The 24298-nt window shown below is 38.0% G+C and overlaps 1 protein-coding gene across 7 annotated transcripts; it reads right to left on the minus strand.

Moving 5' to 3' along the window:
• Positions 1–12: 12 nt before the first annotated feature.
• Positions 13–23590, minus strand: pfkfb4b (6-phosphofructo-2-kinase/fructose-2,6-biphosphatase 4b). Of its 7 annotated transcripts, none has more exons than XM_050037432.1 (14): positions 13534–13730; positions 11981–12097; positions 11780–11876; positions 8980–9046; positions 8807–8881; positions 8660–8716; positions 8178–8299; positions 7889–8096; positions 7630–7776; positions 7429–7533; positions 7190–7319; positions 6946–7005; positions 3833–3897; positions 13–1998 (listed from the first exon to the last, which is right to left on the minus strand). In XM_050037432.1, exons 1-14 carry the CDS (start codon positions 13643–13645, stop codon positions 1939–1941), a joined length of 1422 nt encoding a protein of 473 aa, XP_049893389.1. In that variant the 5' UTR covers positions 13646–13730; the 3' UTR covers positions 13–1938. The 7 variants fall into 7 exon arrangements, with proteins under 7 accessions (XP_049893389.1, XP_049893388.1, XP_049893392.1 ...); XM_050037431.1 differs by having other exon boundaries at positions 6946–7008; positions 13534–13727; XM_050037435.1 differs by lacking the exon at positions 13–1998 and adding an exon at positions 2374–3664 and having other exon boundaries at positions 13534–13729.
• Positions 23591–24298: the final 708 nt, after the last annotated feature.

Raw genomic sequence — 24298 nt, forward strand, 5'->3', positions numbered from 1 at the left:
AGCAGCTCTGTCTTTACCCCAAACTTTGACAGTTTATTGAGATTGTGACAGCTGGAGACAAACAAGGCATTTGGAATCATATTTTCAGCACAGTAATGTACAATATCAAATGTATAATATTACAGAAAATGTACAGAGGTCTCCAAAAACTGATAAACCATAAAATACATGTAGATTCACACACACACACACACACACACACACACACACACACACATATATATATTTTACATCAAACACACATGCGTGTACAGTTTGCACGGTACCTTTAAACCGAGGCATTCATTTCAACAATAACATCACAGGTCAATCAAAGGCTGCCTTCTTCAGTGACAGACTAATGACTGGAGATTTGTCACAGCATTTCACTGTCCATCCCAAAAATTATTTTTGGTTTAAACATTATAATAGTAACAGAGGAAAGGTCTGATCCCAAGAGTTCAGGTTACAGAACAGAAGCTACATCTGTGTCAGGTATATTTACAATCTCATTTCCATCCTTTATGGTGAAAGGATTTTATTATCACCTCTGAAATGGTTTAAGATTTATATTAATCTTTGTTTACTCAGAGTAGATACACTGTACGGACGCCCTGAGAGGCAACTGAGGAAGAACAATTCTGGTGATCCTTTTCCCTAAATCTAAATAGTTTTCTCTCCTGTTTATGACATAACAACAGGTGAAAAAAGGTTGTCTCAGGTGGAAAAATAACTTTAGTCAGCATCACATTTCTAAATTACTTTTCCCCCCATCTGTGAAAGGTGGGAAAAAGTGGTAGGTGAATTTTCTTTCTTTATATTTTTTTGTGTTGGTAGTTGTAATACTCATTTCGGCCACAAGAGGCTGAAGTGCACCACAACCCCATGCTCTACATAGGACAAGTTCTGTAACATTACTGTCGTTTCTTCTTTTGGCGCAGACTAAATCACACAATCTTCACCTTGTTAAGCAAAATAAAAATGTAAATAAACATTATTATTTCTAGCCGAAAGAAAAACAAATGAGAGCAGTGTTAAATAACTTATTAACACACAATATATGAACCTCGTGTTTAGAGTGCATGGAGAAATTAAAACTCACCTGGGAGAACTCACGAATGCTTTTAGTCATTTTAAAAATGGGGCAGTCATGACAAAATGAGTTTTAGAACAACACTTGACAAAAAATAAATAAAAAATTCACAACAAAATTGATCCAGGCAAAACTCTTTTCCACTTGTTGCTCAAATTATCTTAATTTTAAAAAGACTATCCTGCATTTTTAGGACATTTTTTTCCACCTGTTCTTGAGTCATTAACACAGGAAAGAAAACCGTGTAGGTCAGACTTAAAAAATGTATCACCAGAATTCTTTGCTCACTTGCCTCTCAGGGCCTCCGTAACACAATGGCTGCCTTTTTAATATAATCCAACAACTAGCAAAGAAAAACAGTTTTTAAAAAAATAAAAAGTTCATTTGCGTTTCTGCTCATCAGTCAGGGAATTACGACTTTTATCATTTTAACTGAAGTAGTCTTTTCTTTAGAATCTTCACAGTTTTTTAGTGTCACGATACTCGTTTTTCAAACAGTTAAAACGTCTTCAGAAACACTGGAAGCATATGGCAGGATACACGGTGCACGATACACAGTAGTTATTAAATATCATCATGGAGAAAAAGGTGCTGAAATGTAAGGGAATATTATTGCAACAGCAACAGCAGACCCACATATGAAAAAAATATTGGCATTTTCCTTTCGTTGTCCTCAGTTGGAGCTGAGCTAGAGTAACAGTTCAGTGAAGTTCACAACAGAACAGATTACATATAAAAATGACGTTCAGTGAAAGTGCTTTACAGTTTGAGTCTGGGTGGTTGAACAGCACCGCTGCCATTATGCAGTTCAGAAGTCCGAGCAGATAGTCGGACGAGGTCTCGGCTGGAACGGGGAGTGCAGGAGGTTAGAGGTGAGCTGGGACTGTCTGCAGAGCATCTTCTGTGGTGCGCTGCACGTTCACATTCTGAAACAGTGAGGAGAGGATATGACTGGGTTATAAAAATTACTTATCCGACATTCACAGATTGACTTTAATTAATTGAATACGCCCTTGATACTCAACAGTGAAATGACTCATGCAATTAGTTCAGTGAAGGTTGAATTAATGCTTTCAGCCGGTATTAATAAACATATGAATGGACCTTGTGGGTGATGTTACAGTGGTTTTTAAATGACAGTTTTTGCCATAAAATAAATGTTAAAGGTGGATTTCTAAAGACTTGAATCACTTATGGTTCAGAGTTCTTTACTGCCACTGAACAGTCTAGATGACTCATATCAAACAAGACTTGAGAGGTAATACAGAAGTCAGTATTTTACTGTAAATGACTATTCATACATTACTTATTGCTTTATTCAGACAAAACATCCACTCTGACATGTGACACACACACAACTTTACTTATACACACATTATACTCATTGATCATTGATTTATTCACCAGAAAAAAAAGTAACAGGAGAGAGATGATTTTTCCAATTTGGATTTTTATATTTGCAATAGCTTTCACAAACACCAAAAATCTGAAAAAGTACATCTGATGTACATACACGTGTGTTAGTGATGATTTTATAATTGTGTTCTATATATATATTATATATTGAAATTTTAGGCAGTATTTTGTTGGGTGTTGCTGATTAACCCTTCACATTTAAACATTAACAAGTGTTAACATAGAGACATTAGCTTTAAAAAACAATTACTCATATGAAAATAATATCGTGCCTCATTTGCAGTAAAAATATATGATGAGGTTAAATGTATGTTTTACTCGTACACATAAAAATAGTTAACATGTTAAGACAATTGGAATAATATTAATTATGTAAAAAACAAAGTTACATCCTACATGGTGACTGAAGACACAGATAAAAACAATGTTATGAAATGTGCTTGTTGTCATGTTCTCTCCTTCATCATATTTATTCCGCCACACACACACACATTTGTACTTCTATACTTGTGAGGAACTTTATTTACCCAAAACTGAATTTAAGCTTAATTCGAACCTGCCCAAACATTCTCACCCCCAAGGTCTGTTAAATCACACTGGTCCTCACAAATGTACAAGTACACAAACACACACAGCTGACTGATTTGTCCTAAAACTCCAGTTATGTTATGTAGTTCCAACAAAAATGTACAACTGAGTAAAATGGCCTTGGCATTGGCCCTGAGAACTCGACCCACTGCAACGAGTCAAAACACAAGCAAAAGGAGAACAGGTCTTCACCACTGACAGAATATGATGCATTCAAGAAAAAAAAAGTACATGAGTTTATTTTCATTAAATTAACTTTACATATTATTATTACTATGATCATTATAGTTTTAACTAATTTCCATTGTGTTCTGTGTGGTCTGCAGAGCTCCAGTAATTGGTTTTGTTGTCTTACTCTTTCTTCTTTAAGCTGCAGTGCACTAAGCTCTCAGGGCCGATGTAGGAAATGACTTCACAAAAATGACACAACTAAGACAAAAATGAAATGAGAACAAAAGGGCTGAGCGGATGGAGGTAGGGGTGTCATTGTTAAGTGATGGCACAGTTGTCTTGATTGCTGTCAGGGATCACAGGTTGGACGGAGACTGAACACGGCTTCCTCTGCCGTATGTGACAGATTTACTTTCTCTGTGCAATAAGAAGAGAGGGACGCATCAGCACTGACTGCCACGGCTCCTTCAGCAGCAGGGAGATGCAGACTGAATTTGATGGCAGCTGGAATCAGCTGTGAAGCGGATTCATGTTGTCTACATGGCCTGCTGAGAGACATAACAGTGTGCTGCCTGGGATACCTACCTCTGGTTTTTCTCTGTGTGTGTTCACAGAGTCCACGCCTAAATAGACAGACTCCACTTTACATCCTGAGAGGGAGGAAACATAACAAGGGAACAGTCAGAACAAGTGGAAATAAACTGTCAAGTTATCTTTGGTCATGATATGTAACCACCTAACGTGGCAAGGTTTCATTGGACTGCAAATAAAACTATTTTACAATAAAACATGAAACGGAGTCATTATTCATATTATTTATGAAATTATTCATTATTTTAATATCATACTTAACTATAATGTTGTTTTGAATTTTATTTTATTTTTATGACATACTATACTACGACATTTTTAATGAATTTTTTTGACATACTATACTATGACCTTCTTTATGAAATTTTTCGACATCCTATACTATGACATTTCTTATGAAATTTTATGACTTTATGAAATTTTTCGACATACTATACTGACATTTTTTTTACTTATTCGACATAGTATACTATGACATTTCTATGAAATTTTTCGACATACTATCCTAATGACATTTCTATGAAATTTTTCGACATACTATCCTATGACCTTCTTTATGAAATTTTTCAACATACTATACTATGACATTTCTTATGAAATTTTATGACTTTATGAAATTTTTCGACATACTATACTATGATCTTTTTTTATGAAATTTTCCGACATACTATACTATGACATTTCTGTGATATTTATGACATTTTTTATGACATTTTTTTTACATACTCTATGACCTTTTTAATGAATTTTTTCAACATACTATGCTATGACATTTTTTAATGAATTTTTATGACATACTATACTACGACATTTTTAATGAATTTTTTTGACATACTATACTATGACATCTCTTGTGAAATTTTATGACTTTATTTATGAAATTTTTCGACATACTATACTGACATTTTTAAAAAAAAAATTTTGACATACTATACTATGACCTTCTTTATGAAATTTTTCGACACACTATACTATGACTTTTTTTTTTTAAATTTTCGACATACTATGCGATGACATTTTTTATGAAATTTTTCGACATACTATACTTTGACATCTCTTACGAAATTTTATGACTTTGTTTATGAAATTTTTCGACATACTATAACTTTTTTTAAAAAGAAATCAGCATTTTTTTTTTTTAGAAATTTTTCGACATACTATACTATGACATAAAAAAAAAACAAAAAAAACCCGACATACTATACTATGAACTTCTTTATGAAATTTTCCGACATACTATACTATGACATTTCCTATGAAATTCTATGACTTTATTTATGAAATTTTTCAACATACTATACTATGACATCTCTTATGAAATTTTATAACTTTATTTATGTAATTTTTCAACATACTATACTGACATTTAAAAAAAAAAAAAAAAAAAAAAAAATCGACATACTATACTGACATTTAAAAAAAAAAATCGACATGCTATACTATGACCTTTTTAATGAAATTTTTCAACATACTATACTATGACCTTCTTTATGGAATTTTTCGACATACTATACTATGACATTTTTTATGAAATTTTTCGACATCCTATACTATGACATTTCTTATGAAATTTTATGACTTTATGAAATTTTTCGACATACTATACTATGACATTTTTTTTACTTATTCGACATACTATACTATGACATTTCTATGAAATTTTTCGACATACTATCCTATGACCTTCTTTATGAAATTTTTCAACATAGTATACTATGACATTTCTTATGAAATTTTATGACTTTATGAAATTTTTCGACATACTATTAAATTTTCATGATTTTTTTCAAAATAATATACTATGATATTTTTATGATTTTTTCAACATACTATACCATGACTTTATTTATGTAATTTTTCGACATACTATACTATGACATTTTTTATGACATTTCTCAACATACTATACTATGACATTTTTTTCTGAAATTTTTCAACATACTATAATGACATTTCTTTTTCTCGACATACTATACTATGACATTTCCTTTGAAATTTTTCAACATACTATAATGACATTTTTCTTTATGAAATATTTCGACATACTATACTATGACATTTTTATGTTGTTTTTTCTCGACATACTATACTATGACATTTTTTATGATTTTTTTTGACATACTATACTATGACATTTTTTTAAATTTTTTTTTTACATATTATACTATAACATTTCTTTCAATTAATTTTTATGACATACTATACTATGACATTTTTTAATGAATTTTTATGACATACTATACAATGACATTTTTTATGAAATTTTTCAACATACTATACTATGATATTTCTTATGAAATTTTTCGACATACTTTACGACATTTTTTAATGAATTTTTATGACATACTATACAATGACATTTTTTATGAAATTTCTCGACATACTATACTGACATTTCTTATAAAATTTTATGACTTTACGAAATTTTTCGACATACTATACTATGACCTTTTTTATGAAATTTCTTGACATACCATACTATGACATTTTTTCTGAAATTTTTCAATATACTATGACATTGTTTTATGACATTTTTCGACATACTATACTATGACACTTTATTATGATTTTTTTACATACTATACTATAACATTTCTTTCAATGAATTTTTATGACATACTATACTATGACATTTTTTAATGAATTTTTATGACATACTATACAATGACATTTTTAATGAAATCTTTCGACATCCTATACTATGAAATTTCTTATGAAATTTTTCAACATACTATGATTTTTCTTATGAAATTTTTCAACATACTTTACTACGACATTTTTTAATGAATTTTTATGACATACTATACAATGACATTTCTTATGAAATTTTATGACTTAATGAAATTTTTCGACATACTTTACTACTACATTTTTTATGAAACTTTTTGACATACTATGCTATGACTTTTTGTTCATGTATTTTATGACATAGTATACTAAGACCTTTTTTATGAAATTGTGCAACATACTATACTATGACTTTTTTATGTCATGTTTAATGACATGGAATACTATGTGTTTTTAATGACATACTATGAATTGTGAATTGTGATTGCACCCCAGAAACAAGATATGTCAATACATGCCTAGAAGATGACAGAACTCACCGTAAGCCATGGGGGTCAACTTCAACACTGTATGCAAAGGACACTTAAGATAAGGCAACTCTGCTGTGGAGACAGAGACACAAAGTTATGAAACATCTTGAAAGTTTCAGGGTCATATTTTCATTTAAGGCTGCTTATGGTGCTTTTCAATACTTTGCCCTGTGTATATCATAAATCAGCAAATAATCTGAAACAGTTTATACACTTTAAAATGTTCATATCGCCTATTGTAAGTCCGTCATACCTGCAGTCTTGTCCAGGAAATATGCAAGAAGACAACGCATGACTGCCTGGTGACAAACAACCAGAACATTCTCCTGTCTCTCCAACTCCATGATCACAGGCTCCAGTCGCTGCACCAAGTCTTCATAAGACTGATGGATAATCACAGACCCATCAAAAACACACCATGTTCAGGACACACACAAACACAATCACCTCTAAAGAATAACAATGAGACATTGTGAAGAATCACATTCTCACCTCTCCTTTAGGATAGCGGTAGCGGTACTTGTCTTGGTCTCTCAGTGCAAACTCCAGAGGGTAATGCTCTTGGATCTCCTCATACATCATCTCCTCACACACACCCTTTGTAAAGAGGGAAGATGATGTGTTTAGCTTGAGTAAACACAAGCTTAAAAAAGGTGATTGCATTCATTTTGATGAACATGGGAATCAACGTACAGCATCTATTTCATTGAGTGACTTCCACTGTTCGTATGGCACCCCAAGACACTCCGCCGTCTGGATTGTCCTCTTCATCTGGCTCGTCCACACCTTTAGATCTTTGATGTTCTGGTCCTGGATGAATTTCCCCAGACTTTTGGCAAACTAGAACACAAGAGACCAAAACATCCAATGAGAACAATGTTCTCTCTTCATGGAACCATACCAATATACATTTTTGACAACATTCAAACTTGTACGTTACATAAACACACACCTCTTTTCCTCTGGCAGACAAGCCAGAATCTCCTCCAATCCGTCCCTTGATGTTGAGGTCGCTCTCCCCGTGGCGACTCAGGTAGATGGAGCGTGGCGTGATGTGGATGTTCATCAGGTAGTAGACGATTCGGCTTTGGATGTGGTCAAGGACGCGGTTCACCAGGTAACGACGGCCCACGTCCATGATTTTTATGTAGGACAGATCCCTGGAGCAGGAGAGTCAAGCTAACTTCAGCGATCTTGAGGAGTTAATTAAAACTGATCTGGGTAATTTTGTGTTTCTTTACCTGTCCATAACTTCGTCCAGAGGCTGGTAGGAGGACTCGTAACACTCGATCCTCTTCATGAAGTCCTCAATGGCCTCCTCTGTGTTGCAGTGTATGTAGTCTGGGCTGCCCAGCTTAACTTGCTACAAAGACAGAAACACGGGGAGAGGAAGTGAGCTGAGGAAAAAGGAAATTAGCTGTCTGACATGACTTAGCCTTTTACCACACTGAGTTTGTTTGTTTAGATCTCAACCTTGAAAGTCTTCTTCATATTACCAATTTCATGGTAAACTGCTCTTGGCTTTGGACTTAAATGCCAGTGTGACAACACCCAAACACACACAGGTTTTTAAATCTTTACAATATAACATTATCATATGCAAGGAGGAGTGAACATATCAGATATCACTTATGTCATGTTGTTTCAAAATAAACACACTGCATTGTTTGCTAATTGTATTTTCAATGATCCATACTGCATAGAATAAAAAGACAAAGCTTACCACTATATTTTGTGCAATAACATCTGGGTCCTCACACACAGACTCCACGAAAAATACCTGCAATGACAAGACAATGTAATCAACTTAGAGTCCACCAAGTCAGAGTGTCTGACTTAAGTCAATAAAACTCTGCCTTATTCATCACACCTTGAACCCATTCTGCTCCGCGAACTTCACAATGGTCCCTCTCCTTTCTCTTGTTGTATTTGTGGCATCAAACACCTGAAACAGCACAAACAAACACTCTCATGCAGCCCTGAGATATGTCAATATTATGATTAAATGCCATGGAGAATTTGAAGACAGCATCAAGGACTCACCGCCACCTGTCCTCCTTCGACACTCAGGTACTGCCGAACATCATTAAGTGCTGCCAACGCACACTGACTGTGGAAGGACAAAAGGCATCGGGTCAGTGTCTAGTAAAGATTTATAAAACTCTCTTTGACTCTGATGAAAATGCAGTGGTGTTAAAGCATTAATCTGTTTGCACTATTAAAGGCTGTAAATTGATCAGTGTGCTCTGGTCTTTCCTTATCCCGTGGAAGTTCTCTGTTCTTGACCTGAGAGGCATCTGATGCAGATGTACATTCCTGGATGATGCACAGGGAACCCTGTTTCAACACCCTAATGCTTCATTTGTTAACCAGTATATATATATATGTAAGGGTTAATGCCCGACGAGGTGTCCATTATCAGGAACTAATGGACGACGCAGAGGCGTGAACCGTCCAACGCGAAGCAGAAGAGTTTTTCACAAGCCACAGCTGAGCGGACTATTTAATCTCTGTAGTTGACAGGCGTTGCCATGGAAACCCGCTGTGGCCGCAGCGTAGAGAGCATAGCGACTCTGATCAGTGAAGGGAAGTGAGACGATGGCTAAAAGTTACGTGATATTATTCAGAAGATGATTATTTCAAAAAGCCAGTGCACTTCTTACCGCTTGTGTGTTACAGACTCTGGTGGTCAGAGGATGACGTGCAAAAAAAAACCTTTTGATATTACTTTCATGATTCAGTGGCGTTCATTTATAGGCCCAAGAAAATTTGTTTCAAATAATCAACATCCAAATAGAAGGCTAGTCAAAATCGTTTTTAATTGCAACAAATAATTCATAAGCATATAGTAGTCGATCATATAAACACATTAACAAATTAACGATTGTTTCCTATTTAAAATTAAATGCTACATTACCATTAATAGTGACATTTGAAAGTAATATGGGTATGTCCATCATAGTGGCATTTGAAGGACGGAGATTGACAGATTGAGCACTGCTTGTTGGGACATTTGGAGACGACAAGATGTTGCTCCAGTCTCATCTCTCCTGCGCTGACGGAGCCCAATAAGCCTGCAGGCTGCTCTCACACCGATGTCCCATGACGGTCATGATCTGACGAGTTTCCAGGTGTCTCATCTTCTAAATTATTTAATTCTTCCGGTGTCACCTCCTTGTGCCATTTCTCCCTTTTCTTTTCATTCTCTAACCTCTCTTCTGCATCCCAGTCATCAAATTGATCAAATTCACCAAATAAATTAAACGATAAAATCACTCATGATGCCCATTGTAATCCGTTGCCTCTGCTCTGAGTCTCCGTTACTATGGTTACAAACTAGCAGTTGAGCCAGTGCAATAATTTAGAACCTGTCATCAGGCAATTTGACCGGAACGTCTTTTTAGCTGTCCTATAACACTTTTTAACGGACACCCTGCAGCCAATCAGAATTGAGTATTCAGCCAGACCATGGTATAAACAGTATTAAAGGACAACTGATTAATTGGTTAAGCTGATTAATCAGTGCTGATGAGACATTTCACAAACTGTCGTTATGGCTGATGGCCACGCAGCCTCGGAGGGTTGTGTTAAATCAAGCAAAAAGGAGCCTCATTAGTGGATTCAGCTCCAGAGAAAGCAGGCCACTACTGGTGTTGTATATTGTTCTTCATTTCAAGATGTTTTTACGTTATTTTTTTGGTTGATATTGACCCTTTTAAAACCTGAGCAAATTGCCTCGATTCTTTTAAAAACACGAGAGGAAGAAGGCAATGAGCAATGAAAGACGAAATGACACAAAAAATAGCAAGAAAATTAATAAAAGGAAAAAAATTAATAACAAAAAAAATTGTAAAAAAAAAAAAAAAAAAAAAAGAAAAAAGAAGGAAAATGTTAAAAACAATCAAACAAGGAAATGATTTAAAATGTAAAAATAATAATTATAAATATAGTTCTTCCCTAGTTTTTTAAAATAATTTTCTAAATCTATTCTTTATTTATTTTTGCAATTCGAGAGACATTTCTAACCAACTTACTCATTGCCCTTTTCCCTATATTTTTGAGAGAAATTGCGCCAATTTTCTCAATATTTAAAAGGTATAAATACTTCCATAAGGAGTCTGAAAGCAGCACAAGAAAAGTGACGCCACTCCAGGTTTCAAAGGGTTGATTGGCTGTCTGCTTTTTCCTGCTCCAAACTATTGTTATTATATTAGCCGTAAAAAAAAATCCATGGTCAACTTGTATATATTTCATTCAAGCAGACAGACAGCAAGAAGTTCAACAAGCTCAAGGTGGAAGGACATGGTAAAAAGGCTTTCAATGATAGAAAATGACTCATCACATTAAAATCATAATTAAGAATTATTAAGAAAACAGTGTGTGTGCACAGTAAGTCAAACTTGAACCAGAAAGTAACTCTCAAAATCTGGTAGGCAAACACACAATTTGAGTGAATATCATTAATGCTTACTTATATTTTAATTTCTACATAAACAGTTTAGGGCCTAAAAATACTTTTTTTCTTCAGTGGTCTACAGAATTACTTAAGAGAATATACCTTGTAGACATCTGATCTATAGACACAGTTGCAGAGGATTCAGATGGCACTGTAGTATTACGTAATAATTAAATATAAAGTGTATATCAGGGTGCTCAACCGTGTGCTGTAAAGAGCCAAAAGTCTGCAGGATTTCATTCCATCTAATCACCTAAGCAGGTGACTTCACAGATGACCTTCATCCTACTTGATGGAGTCATCAGTGGATAAAGTCTTTTGTTGAAAGGAAAACTTAAGACTTTTGGTGCGTAATCACTCATGGTTGTCCAAACACTGTGGACTTACCGTCTGATTTTTAATCCCTCTTCATTATCTGGACGGAAGAACTCAAAGGATTTGTAGATCTTCAGACTCTCTCTCCGGTACTGGCCAACATTGAACTCTGTTACACAAGAAAATTTGGTGTTTTTTAAAACATGAGAATACAGCTGGTTTCCATTGTAAACTTAAAATTGTGTGTGTGTGTGTCGGGGGTGTGGCTGTTACCTTTGGTTGGCACACCTATCCAGTTTAAGTAGCGTGTAAGCTTCTTTGAAATGTAAGTCTTCCCTCGGGCTGGAAGTCCCACAGTCACAATGAGGGTCGGGCAGTTCATCATACACACTGTGAGACAGAAAAACACAGACTTTTAATTTAACTCACTTCTAACACGTTTAATTCACTGAGCATGGCTTGTCAACATTAATCCATTCAGGAGGAGTTTAATTAGTCTTGAATGTTGCTCGTAATTACAGCAGACACTCTGAACACTTGGAAAGATTTCAGCTCACTCTGTGTGACAGTGACATACATTGCTACAGAAAATCACCCGGCAGAGAGCAGAGGCATCTTTACCGCGACAACTGAGACACATGCTTCTCTCAATGCCAAAACATCTCATCAGCAGTTTGGATTTATGCCCTGTTGGAGCTCGAAACTACTTCTTAACAAGAATGAGAAAAGATGATTGGATGATATATGAACAAACAAATGGATATAAGGGTGAAACGAGCATGTGCATGTAGACAGCACAGGGTCAGGTTTCCATTTTGTCAGCCGTCACGGACTTCTGACAGAGCCAGAGGCACACGCTGGTTAATTAAGGACAGCACCATGTTGTGCAACAAGAGGGGTCAGGTTTGATCTCTGCATGCCGTATAGAGCCCCCGAGTTCTTGGCAACAATGAAGCTGTATCTAAAAAGTTGAAGATGTATGTATCCTTAACAAAATTTAAAATGCTCTCTCTGGGTTCACAACTATTACTCAGGAATATCAACACACCAAAGCAAATAATTTCACCTAATTTCCTGATTTGTTTTTAAAATTAGAACTGTAGTTTTTTTTTTTTCAAGAACTAGCTCAAAATGCCAAACCTCTCCCAAAGGAAAAACAAACATTAGGGGTCAGAACCCTGCACATTCCCTGCAGGACAGCATCCTGCTCAAGTTCACAGAGACACTCCTTCACCTCACAGACTGTAAAGGAAAAAAGGTTCAGGAGTTATTTCTTAAGAGTCTCTTGCAGTGAGTCATTTATACAACTAGGAACAAAACAATTAGATGTAAAGTTTAGGAGAGGTTTGGTGCCAGATGCAATAAAAATCAATGAATAAAGCAGAGCTTGACTCAGCAGAAGAAGACTACCACAGCTCACACCAACAGGTTAACACCCACTAAATCGATGTGTTCAGGTCATGTGTCTCTCATGTGGACAAGCTAGAAATGATTCTCCCTAAGCGCGATTCAAATCCATGCATGTCATATAAGGAGGGGAAATGAACCAGATAAGCTGATGCAACACTGCGTGGCACAAAAACCCGACAGCATCCAGCGCTTTGTTGGTGCGCAACATCTCCAACAGCCGCGCGTAAATGTCATATAACGGAAAACCTTTCACATCAAAGACAGACTGGACCCATGGATATGTGAATGAAATTAGATATGTTGAAAAAAAAAAAAGAATATAAATAAAGAATATTGGCAGACCCCCCCCCCCCCCCTGCCCCCCATCACGTCCCGGTCCCATCCTTTGCGACACTTGCCGGCCAGCTGCATCTTACCCCGTCTGTGAGCTATGTGCCCGTTTTTGTGCGGCATCCAGATCTTCCTGAGCGGGTTCTGCATGAGCTCCCGCGGGGAGGTCTCCACCATGAACTCCTCGTTGTCCAACATCCTGGATGTCGGATCACTAATGGTGCCCTCCTGATGTGAGAATGAGGCGGTGGGCTGCAGTCCTGGCAGTCTGATTCAGCAGGCTGCAGGGGGGTGGATGTCTCATATCAGCTGAGAAACAGCAGTCCCACCCCCCATTACCGTAATGACTGGAGACTGAGCGCAGCACAAATTGAGGGAGCAAAACAGTCGGGTACACGATGTTACTTTGCTTATCCGGCATTTCCATCGTGTTGTTTTAACCTCAACTAACTGCCTCCGTTTGTATTTTCAGTTATTTATTTACATCGTGTTACAGTGTTATCCCAGGCATCACAGACTTGTTTCATATTTAATCTATCTGCACATAAAAGCCTATAAATATCTAATATCTAAACATCTATAAATATCTACTGTGAAGGCAATTGTGTCACTGTGACATATTTCCTCAAATAAATAAATAAATATAATATTTGATAAAACAAACCAGACTCAAGGTCTACCTTGCCAGAGCTTTGAAAAATAAAGGAAATGTATCCAGTGCATGGAGAATGTGAAACTATCACTCATTTCACAACGGAAGGAAACATTTTTTGTCAGTCATTATGTAAACAAATGAATAATTAGGCTATTTACAGAGAGATTAAGTCGTGTGAATGGGAAGGGTTGTTATTGTTATCTTTTAAAGTGCACATTTCTGTACTGGAGAGTCTTGTGCTGCTTTACATTAGCCTATACTTTTTTTGTGGTGTAAATGCAACTAACACGTTTCCTTTAATCTTGTTCACAAACATTTCCAGGCCATAAACAAATCCTAATTCTCATTTCTAAGAAAACACACGGCTCTGCATCCTTTGGAAAAGTTACCGTAATGACGAGGGAAACGAGCAAGAGAAACGCAAAAAGCAGATGTTGGGCCTGTTCACATGGAGCACACATGGGCAGTGAATGCGGCTGAGGAATTGACCAATCAGAGAAGAGACAAGAGGCCCGGCAGCCAATAGGAGAGGCGGACCGGGGATGAAGGAGGGCATGCTGTGATGCTGACTGCTGCTGAGAGCTCAGATAAACATCACAACGGCAACTACAGCAGCTTCATGGCTGACACCACCCAGTCACGGGCACCACAAAGTCCGGGTCACGCAGGCTTCATGAGGCAAAGTCAGCAACAACTTCAGCATCAGACAGTGTCAATACATTGTCAACCAAGGATTTAAATCAGCTGCTATTAAAAAAATGCAGGGCATCATTATTATTATTATTATTATTATTTTCTTTTTTTATATACTTTATTAATCCCCGAGGGGAAATTCAATTTTATCAGTAATAATAATTTATCAATATTATCAGTCTATTATTATCACAATTATAATTGTTATTATTATTTAGGAGAAAGTTAAATCTATTATAGGAGCGACTATTTTCTTGATTACTGATTCATGGTTGGTCCGTATAATAAATGAAATGTCCCAAGATTAAAGCATTGCTTGATCATTGTTGATAATTGATTAATTTAAGTTACTCTTTTAAGCTGCCTGATTCCAGCTTCTCAAATGTGATGATTTGCTGCTTTTCTCTGTTTAATATCATTGCGAATTGAATATGTTTGAGTTTGTCGAACAAAACAAGAAATTTGAAGATGCAATCGTGATAGATTATAATGGGCATACTGTAATCCCCTGTAGCTGAACATCCAGCTACTGCACTCAGTGTCTGTGGCATTGATAGAGTTAACCCTATAGACACAGACATACAGATCTGGAAACAAAACGACTGCAGTGTGAGAGTCGATGGGTCTTTCTTCTTAAAACTGAACAGCCTTTAGGCCTGAATGAAACACTTACTTTGTCCTGCTTTTATAGACATCTGCATGTACCAGCAAGGCCCCTTTGGATATACTTTGTCATATTTTGTACTTTGTTTTTTTTATTATTCTGTGTATAGTTGTGTTTTTTGTACATTTGTATATGTTCTGCTGTCGAACATTAGTGTTTGAGGATGTTGTGAATAGTACAATACTTATTTGACAGTCAGGCCTCTGCTCCTCAGAGTCGATCTCATCTAGCTGACTGATTAATCACACCTAGCAGGAATCTGTCTGTGTCTGTATCTGTTCTGTGAAGCACTCATGTCAGTAGCATTGATGATAGTCAAGGACTAAAACGTTTGCTGCTGTTTTCAGTCACATTTTATTATTTCTTTTTACTTTGAGAACCCTTCTTTTTGTGCACAGATGTCCTAAATAAATGTACCTTTGAACTGATCTCAGCCTGTGGATCTTTTTGTGGCTGTCCAGCCCAGTTGCATTGGTGTGCAGGTATCTCCTCTGCCATTTTTCTTGGTTGTAAATAGTACTGATGCACCAGAGATAAACTTTTTTGTTGCTCTACGTAGGCGCAGTTTGAGACCATACTGTATTTCTTGATTCAACGGCTGGTCTATATAATGAATGAAATGAGAGGATTACTCAACTAACCATCTAATGACAGAAAAAAAACAATTAATTTGATAAAAAAATTAAAAAAAATAAAAAATTAAGCAGAAACCTGATTTCAGCTTCTCAAATGTGAAGATTTGCTGCTATTCTGTGTTCAGTATCGTTGTGAATTTAATATCTTTGAGGTTTTGGACTGTTTTGCAGAGAAAAACAAGCCATTCAAATAACCACCTTGAGAAACTATAAAATTTCCTAGGAAAAAAATAACACAATAAAGCTGTCAGGAAACAATCAGCACATTAATCCTCAAAGTAAACAATCCTTATTTACAGCCCATAACAAGTTCTTAAGACGACACTATGGTCCAAGACCCAAATATATTACAGTTTAAAATGATATAAAAACACAGGAAAACAGCAGATCTTCACACTGAGAGTCCTGAAGCAGGTGATGTTGGGTATTTGTATTGATAAAGGACTTGAAACTATTGTTAGTTAATTTTCTGGCCTGGTTTTAAAGGCTGCATTAAAGTAAAGTGATTAATTTCTGAACATATCGGACTGTTTTATTATTTGCCTTTACTCATCTAGTCATTATATTCACATTACTGATGACTATTAAAATCTCATATTTTGTAAAAGCACCAATAGTCAAACGATATGGTCATAATATTGATATCAAGGTATTTGGGGGGAAAAAAATCATGATATTTGATTTTCATCATCAAGCCTTAAGATAAGCTAATTGGTTATTAACTAATCTTTTCAGCAAAACACTAATTATATGTTCTGCAGTAGCGTTAGGTCTTCCACAAGGCCTCGGGTTCAGCTGCAGCATAAATACCTTAATTAATTTCTCAACTTTGTCAACAACAATGTCTACAACATCCTGACTTGAAATGAACCTGGACGCCTGCTTAATGTTTGTTCTCAGCCTGAGTCTTAATGTGGTGTCAGATATGTAACACCAGGTGGTGCTGTGTACTCGTAACAGGCCACAAGTTTGGACTGGAGTGAAGTAAACAATGCAGTTGAGACAAAGATGTGTCTGTGTTGTCACTTCAGCATCTACTGAGACAGTAAACAAATCCAGAGGTCAGAGTGCATCACTGCCGGGGACAGGCAGCGTGTCAACAGGACTAATCCCATCAGACACTTTACTACTGGGCCACACACACACACACACACACACACACACACACACACACACACACACACTTTCTTCAGTAAGAAGAGTACAGTAGCTTATAGGCATTGATTTAAACGCTGATCTAGACTCACAAGTCAGTCTTTAGACGCGGAGATCTCTGATTGTCTGGTGGCGAGACTAAAGCTGATCAGTCAGAGAACGGACACAATGACACGAGGTACTGCAGTTAGGGGAAAAAGGACAAATGTAATATATCAGGGAAGCACTGATGTGACACTGATATCAGATATCAGGCCGATACAGACTCTACCAGCTGGGTCAGGTATCAGTGACAAAGGGGTTGATTTACTTCTGTTCTTTGGTTTGTTTCATCAGATTACACTCGCTACACCAAAAAGTTCTTCAGCTACTTGCGACAGCTGCACCTGTTTATTTTTAAGATTTTTTACCAAGTTTACCAATTATTTTAATAATGAACGAATTCAGTAAATGTATATCTCTGTATTTATTGGTACATTTTGTTTTACAAAGCTAGGAAAGCAACGTTTAAGTCAAGTCTGGTGTTGCCTTACACATAAAGGAGTGATCCCAGTCACTTCCACACAGTGAAGCATACAGTGCTTTTATTCAAGCACTTATATCGGATCGGCACTTGATATTGGACAATACCCAAAGCCCAAAGGTATCGGGACTAATAAAGATGGCTCAGTGCATACCTTGTAAATATACAATAAACACAAAATATTCAGTACTAAGCATTAATAAGATGTGCAACCTCGACCTGCTTTAGAATACTGCATCTAAATAGAAACCATGTGGGTGTGAGTAAGAAAATTAAGACGTGCCTAAATAACTAGTCGAATACATTAATAAAAAAACAAAATACAATTCAATAAATTATCTCTACTTTTAATGTCTTGATGGCGTTATAGCCCGCAAGCCTGCTTTTACTGGCCCTCACTCATCTATTCCCCGACCCTCACCAGCACAGTAACTTTGAAGAGGAACAAAAGTTACACAAAACAGATTCCTACAGCCACAATTAAAATCTTTGTTAAAACTTGAAACCTCTGTGTCTCATGCCTGAGGTCACCGACAAAATTATTGAACAAACAAAGACTTTATAGTTTTGTAAAGTAACTTATATAACCAGCTACAAAGAGTGTGTCACATTAGGCTGAGAGCCAAACTGCAGCATGTATGAATGTCGTGTCACATCCCTGCGGGTTAGTTCTTACGCATGTGACCACTTTCTCTCTGTCTTCTTCATTTCTTCATTTTTAGGAGAAATGTACCAACTAACACACTGAAATGCTGAATAACATGTAGATCCTTTTCAAAGTCTATTAACAAATATCTAGTTATGAATACATATCAATTCTGAATATTCAAGACAGTGTCAATATTTGTTTCCCACAGTATTCACACACGGGCACCAGCTGTGTTTCCTCCATCTCTCTTATTGCTAATGTTTACTACAGTCATTCTGCTGCTCAGTGTTTGACAGTGTGATTAGCACCAAGTTGATGCAGAGTTAAACTCCTTTTGGCATGAAGTGTTTACACTTACTTTTCTACATTTTGTATTAACTATGCAGTCTATCAGATGCACTGCTGTATCCATTATGTCATGTATTAGGCTTGGGCGGTATCTATTTTCTCATACCTTCCTGATAATATCGGCACATCAACAGTATAGGCCGATATTGGCTGTAAAATGAACTATTGGGATCAGCCAACATGCTTTGGCGTATTCTGCACAATGAATGAATATTACATACATTTAAAAGTACTGTATTTCATGTTTCCATCTGCTGGTGAGCCATCACAATGAGAGTATGCATGCATAATATGATGTTAATTCCACTACAGAAGAGACTTGGTCATCACTTACATAGGCAAAAGTGGATGTATTGATATCTGTATCTGTTATCAGTCAAATGAGTTGTTATCAGAGTGTAAAATTAACATTTTACCTCATCTGCCATTGGCTAGTGACCTCCAGAAATTTACCGGCCAAACATATTTTTCACCAGCCAAATAAAAAAATTGTGCCTTATTTGACGAAAAATTATTACCTTACGTTTTTAGTATGAAAATCCAACTTTAGGAAAATCCAACCCTGTCCTCTGTGTTTCTTTGGCGTGCTTGCGGCAAAGGCTGCAGCTCATCGTGTTGGTGTGTGGGTCGCAGGTCAGCCATGACTGCGGCTGGCCAGCCTCGTCTAGTTTCCGTTTTTCAAAAAATGCCATGCGACACTTGTACTCCGTTTAACTGTCTGTTCTTCTTGTCCAAGTCCAACATATTCATCTTCATTTTTCCTCTTTTCTGGCGGTGGCTTCACGGCAGAAATGTGTCGCCACATCTTGCTCAGAAGTTACCATAGAATGCCCGGGAAACAAGTTCCGGTAGCGGATGTCATGCGTTCCCGGCACATGTACAATAAGCCGTGAGGGTCAAAATAGTCTGACACAGCCAGAGGCGGTCCTGGATAGTTTTACGCCCTGGGCGAACTATCCCTCGGCGAGTCTAGAAAACTGCCGAGTTTTTTTTTTTGTTTTTTTTGGAGGGCGCTCGAGCGCCCTCACATAGATTGCGCCCTGGGCGGTCGCCCACATTGCCCATAGCAAAAACCGTCCCTGGACACAGCTGGCAAAAATGGTCGAAGCACATAAAAAACCCACATGCAATTCAAAATTTTCCATCGGCCACTGGCGGGTGTGTGTTTTTGTTTTACACGCCAAACTCATTTTTTACCCACCATTGGCGTTTGGCGGGTGTTAATTTTACGCCCTGGTTGTTATATATCGGATATCGGCAAAAAATCCAGTATCATGCATGCCTAATATTAGAGGCTCCCATATACCTTATACCCCAGTTTGGTGAAAATAAACTATCTACCATTGCAGCTCTTTACAGCCACATAAGTCATCCCCACCACTTGCAGCCACCTTGTCTGTCAGCTCAGCTGCCTGTTACACCAGTAGAGACTGCCATCTGGTGGCGCGGGATGTGCACTACATACGACTTTAATTTAATAGAAAGTGGAACGTCTGTATTTTTGACGGCACTGATAATGATACTGTCAGATTCCTAAATACCCTGGTCCACACAAGTCCATTATGCTTGCAACAGAGAAACAAAATAAAAACATTACTTGAGTCTAAAGAGCACATCCAGTTGTTTTAGTTTAAAAAGCTCAGGACCTCTTTTGAGTCTCTGCTGACCTTATAACTTAAAAGCATTCCACCAGTATCTGATAACAGTCTCCTCCCTCTTGGGAAGGCTTCCTACAATATTTTGGAACGTGCCTGCAGGGATGAGCCAGATGCTAATGTGGGGCAGTACAAGGCCTGGCTTGCAGTCTGCATTTACACTCATCTTGGTGCTGGATGGGGCTGAGGTCATGGCTCTGTGCTGGACTGTTCAACGTCATCTGAACCAAACCTAGAAGAACATTTCTTTATGGACCTAGTTTTTGCAATGGTTTGGGGAAGACAGTGGCCCTGTGCAGTAAGATTAAAGCAAACTAATGCCTAAAACATCACTGAATGCTTTACTCTCAAGATGTCCGTTAACTAGAACTAAGGGGTCGAGCCTTAACCGTAAAAACAGACTCAGAATAAAAGTATGTGGACAGGGGGTGTTACCATACTTCTGGTCAGTCTCTATCCTCTGTTTCAGCTTGCTGATCTGTATTTGCAACAAAGGAGTATTTTCATCATTGACTCTGAGATTTTTCCAGTAATTCATTCATCACTGATTTGAGTAAGTGTAAGGAAATCGTGAAAAATTCCCCAGGAACTTAATGTGACCTCTTAAAACTGCTGGTTTGGTCCAATCAACAGTCCAAAACAAAGACATGTAAGAAAAACAGCAACCTGGAGAAGCTGCAAACACATTTTGTGCATAACTTAAACGATTACATGATTATAAAACATGCTGGTAATTAATTCTGTGTCAAACAATTATGATTAATGGACTAATCCTTTCTGTATTTATTTGTATCTAATGTAATCCAGAATCGGTGTATGGGTTCCTTTTGTGTTACAGACGACGACAACACAGGCGGTTTTCATCTGAGTCTAAACCAGCGAGATTAATGTCTCCATTGTACAGAAACATGTTGCGACATTTGAGAGCAAAACCATACAAAAATAACACAAAACAACCTTGCACTTGAATGCTCCCAGATGCAAAACACCAGCGAGCTCAGTGCACTGAGCGCAGCGCGCAGGCGTACAACGACTGCACTGGCATCACACATGGACATGTAGGCTACAGCAGCTCTGCCTGAAGCCTATAATGAGATTCTGAGTGAGCGGGTGAACTTTCCCCTAGATAGAGAGCAGACGCAGAGAGGGAGGGCGGTGCAGTGACTGAGCCAGGCAGCGAGCGAGTCGATGAGCACGGATGAGAGGGGGTGATACATTGAGAATATTCAGAGTGGGATCTGGTGGAATAAAGACAGAGGAAATAAGGATTGTTAAGTGTAATAGAGGGGTGGAAACAGAGGGTGGAGAAGGTGTATTTACTGCCGCTAACAGCATGTGAGGCTCAGAGAAATATCCTGTTGGGTATGAAGCCCCTGTGTATGCACATAGGATATAATCTGTGTTGCTCTGCTGCACCCACTGGAGCATATTTCTCTCTGTCTACAAACACATACGGGCTGTTTGCACACACTCGAGACAAAGCTGACTCAAAGCTTTCTCAACCAGTGTCTTCTTCACATCATATTTACTTCTCTGTTAGTGTTATCACCACACCAAATATCCAAAATCCAAAGTAGCTGTTTGCATTTGTTCTTAAAATAACTGTACCAGTCTCCACAAATATACAAGTATGCAACTTTCTAGCACGTTTGTCCTGTTTTCCTGCTAAGCCCCACCTCTCAGTGTGCTGGCACACGGTCAAGCCAGCAGAGCACATCTCCTACACAGCAACCCAGCCTGAGCCCTGTTCATCCCTCGAGCATCTGCCACAACAGCTCAGGCTGCAGGCTGTTTCAACCACCGTGACCATATTCGTACAAGAACGGCGGTGAATCCCTCCCTCGAAGTCCATCAGAAGCCTTGTTGGAGTTTGTCCTCAGTGCATGGCGTTTGTCAACATGACAGCACAGTAACACAGTGTTTAACAAACCCTCCAGGCTCCACCACAGACACAGTTACACAATTGCCTATTCTTATAATAAGTGAGTCACAGGATTATATGGGGCATAGTATTAGCTCTGATTCAGATGCCATTCATATGCACGTAATCTCTTGTAGTATGTGTAGCATTGTGAAGAGGAACCTCAGCAGTAATATAACAGGCTGGTTTCATGCTAAAGTAAACACACCGAGGTTCAGACTGAAACATTTAGAGCAACACTCAGATGCCTCTGACGCAAGCCAGCACTCGGTACACCAAATTAAGACTGAAATCTCTTCTCCATCTGTCTCCACTGATGCTACTTACAGTTAAAATCCATTTTCAGCGGCAACAAGAATCACTACAACAATAATGAAATGCAACATTTAAAAGCAAGAGTTTCCCTTGTGGTATTTTATTAACAGAGATAGTGTGAGCCATATGGGGAGCTCCTTCATGTGTGATGCCCGAGGATAATGTTGCAGACCTGCAGGGGCACCAGGGGAAATAGGGCAAATGAGCCTGAAGGTCAGGGTATGCAGAGATGACAGCACACTCACAAACTATTTCTTCAACATTGCCTCTGTGTAGTATGTGCAGACCCATGATAACAACCATTTCTGGAACATTCCTGAGTCCATACTTTAGCTCTCAGAACTGTCTTGGGGGTCTTTGACACAACATCATAATGAGAGACATGATGTTTGGGGAGCTTAGAGCAACAAACAGTGGTGTTTACATCCTGTCAGTCCAGCAGCAGCTACCTCACAGCCGAGCTAACCAGCAGCAGCAGCAGCAGCATACAGAGAGATGCTAGCGACCAAAGCACCCTGAGCATTTGCAAACTATTTCTTTGTTACGTGACAGCTGAGGTACCCAGTGTTACCAAATGTCACGGCTGTGTGCCGCAGTGTGTCCCGCCTCTCCTCCTTGGTGGGAAGCCCTGTCAGCTCTGAAGCATGCCTACGTGACACAGGCTTGTTTACTTCATCCGCTCGCTAGCCCAGCTGCTCTGGAGCACACTGCTCTGCTCACAATGTCGCCTCTAAAGAGTGGTGGAAATTAAATGTAAGAAAAAGAAAAGTGGGTTAGCAGCTTACCTGCCCTGTCCCGCGTGTGTCTCGGGCGGCAAGAGCCCCTCATGGTCCCGGGTTAAAGCGTCTTGTTCCCAGCGTGTTGAGCACAGTGTCCCTACAGCCGCACAGGCAGAAATGAATGAAGTGAGTGAGCGCTCAGAGAGGCGCGCGCTCATGGTCACGTCCAAGCGCGCGCGCGCACATGCACTTTTTATTGTTTGGTTGTACACATGTAGCTCCATCTTTACCTCCACCCCTGTCTACGCACGTTTGGAGCTCTTCTTGTGTGTGAACCACAATGAGTCACACATGTACCTACAGTCAGTGCATGCAGCTGGCCCTGGACCCCAGAATATAAATGGCGCCCAGGGGCCTCAAGCTGGTTATTGGTACTATCACTAATTTTATTTTTGATAGAGAATACAGTATCAGCCAAGATGGGTTAACAAATAATCTTCATGCCCTGCCATGTAGGGGGGTAATGTGTCAAAATGTAGATATGATAGCTTTATTATCTCAGTTTATATTGTGCTCACATGATTCTCAAATCTTAAATTACTCTTTTATCGTTTAACATTTTCTTGTATTTGCATGTCCAATCCTATAAGAACTGTTCTTTATTTAGAGGAGGGGGTGGCTGGTATGTGACTTTTTTTTTTTTTTATATATATATATATCTTCACGTCCCTGAGGCTACAAATATTTATTCTTGAGCCTCCCCGAGTGACTGGGGGAAAACATATGAGCTTCCCACCATTATAAATAGACCCTAACCATTTTTTTTTACACCAAATGTTAGTATTGGAGCCAGTGCAGTGAGCAAACAGCACAGGAGTCAGAGTTATGACAGAAACAAACAGTATTTCTTAAGCAAGAT

This window comes from Epinephelus moara, chromosome 24 (genome assembly GCF_006386435.1).
Source record: "Epinephelus moara isolate mb chromosome 24, YSFRI_EMoa_1.0, whole genome shotgun sequence".
Classification (NCBI taxonomy): Eukaryota; Metazoa; Chordata; class Actinopteri; order Perciformes; family Serranidae; genus Epinephelus; species Epinephelus moara.

Coding starts and splice junctions, on each gene's coding strand:
- pfkfb4b (XM_050037429.1), bottom strand. CDS start 13,645: ATGTTGGACAACGAGGAGTTCATGGTGGAGACCTCCCCGCGGGAGCTC. Junction 9,047..11,779: donor GAGGGATTAAAAATCAGACG/GTAAGTCCACAG, acceptor GTCCTTCCACAG/TCAGTGTGCGTTGGCAGCAC. Junction 8,882..8,979: donor TCGAAGGAGGACAGGTGGCG/GTGAGTCCTTGA, acceptor GTGCTGTTTCAG/GTGTTTGATGCCACAAATAC.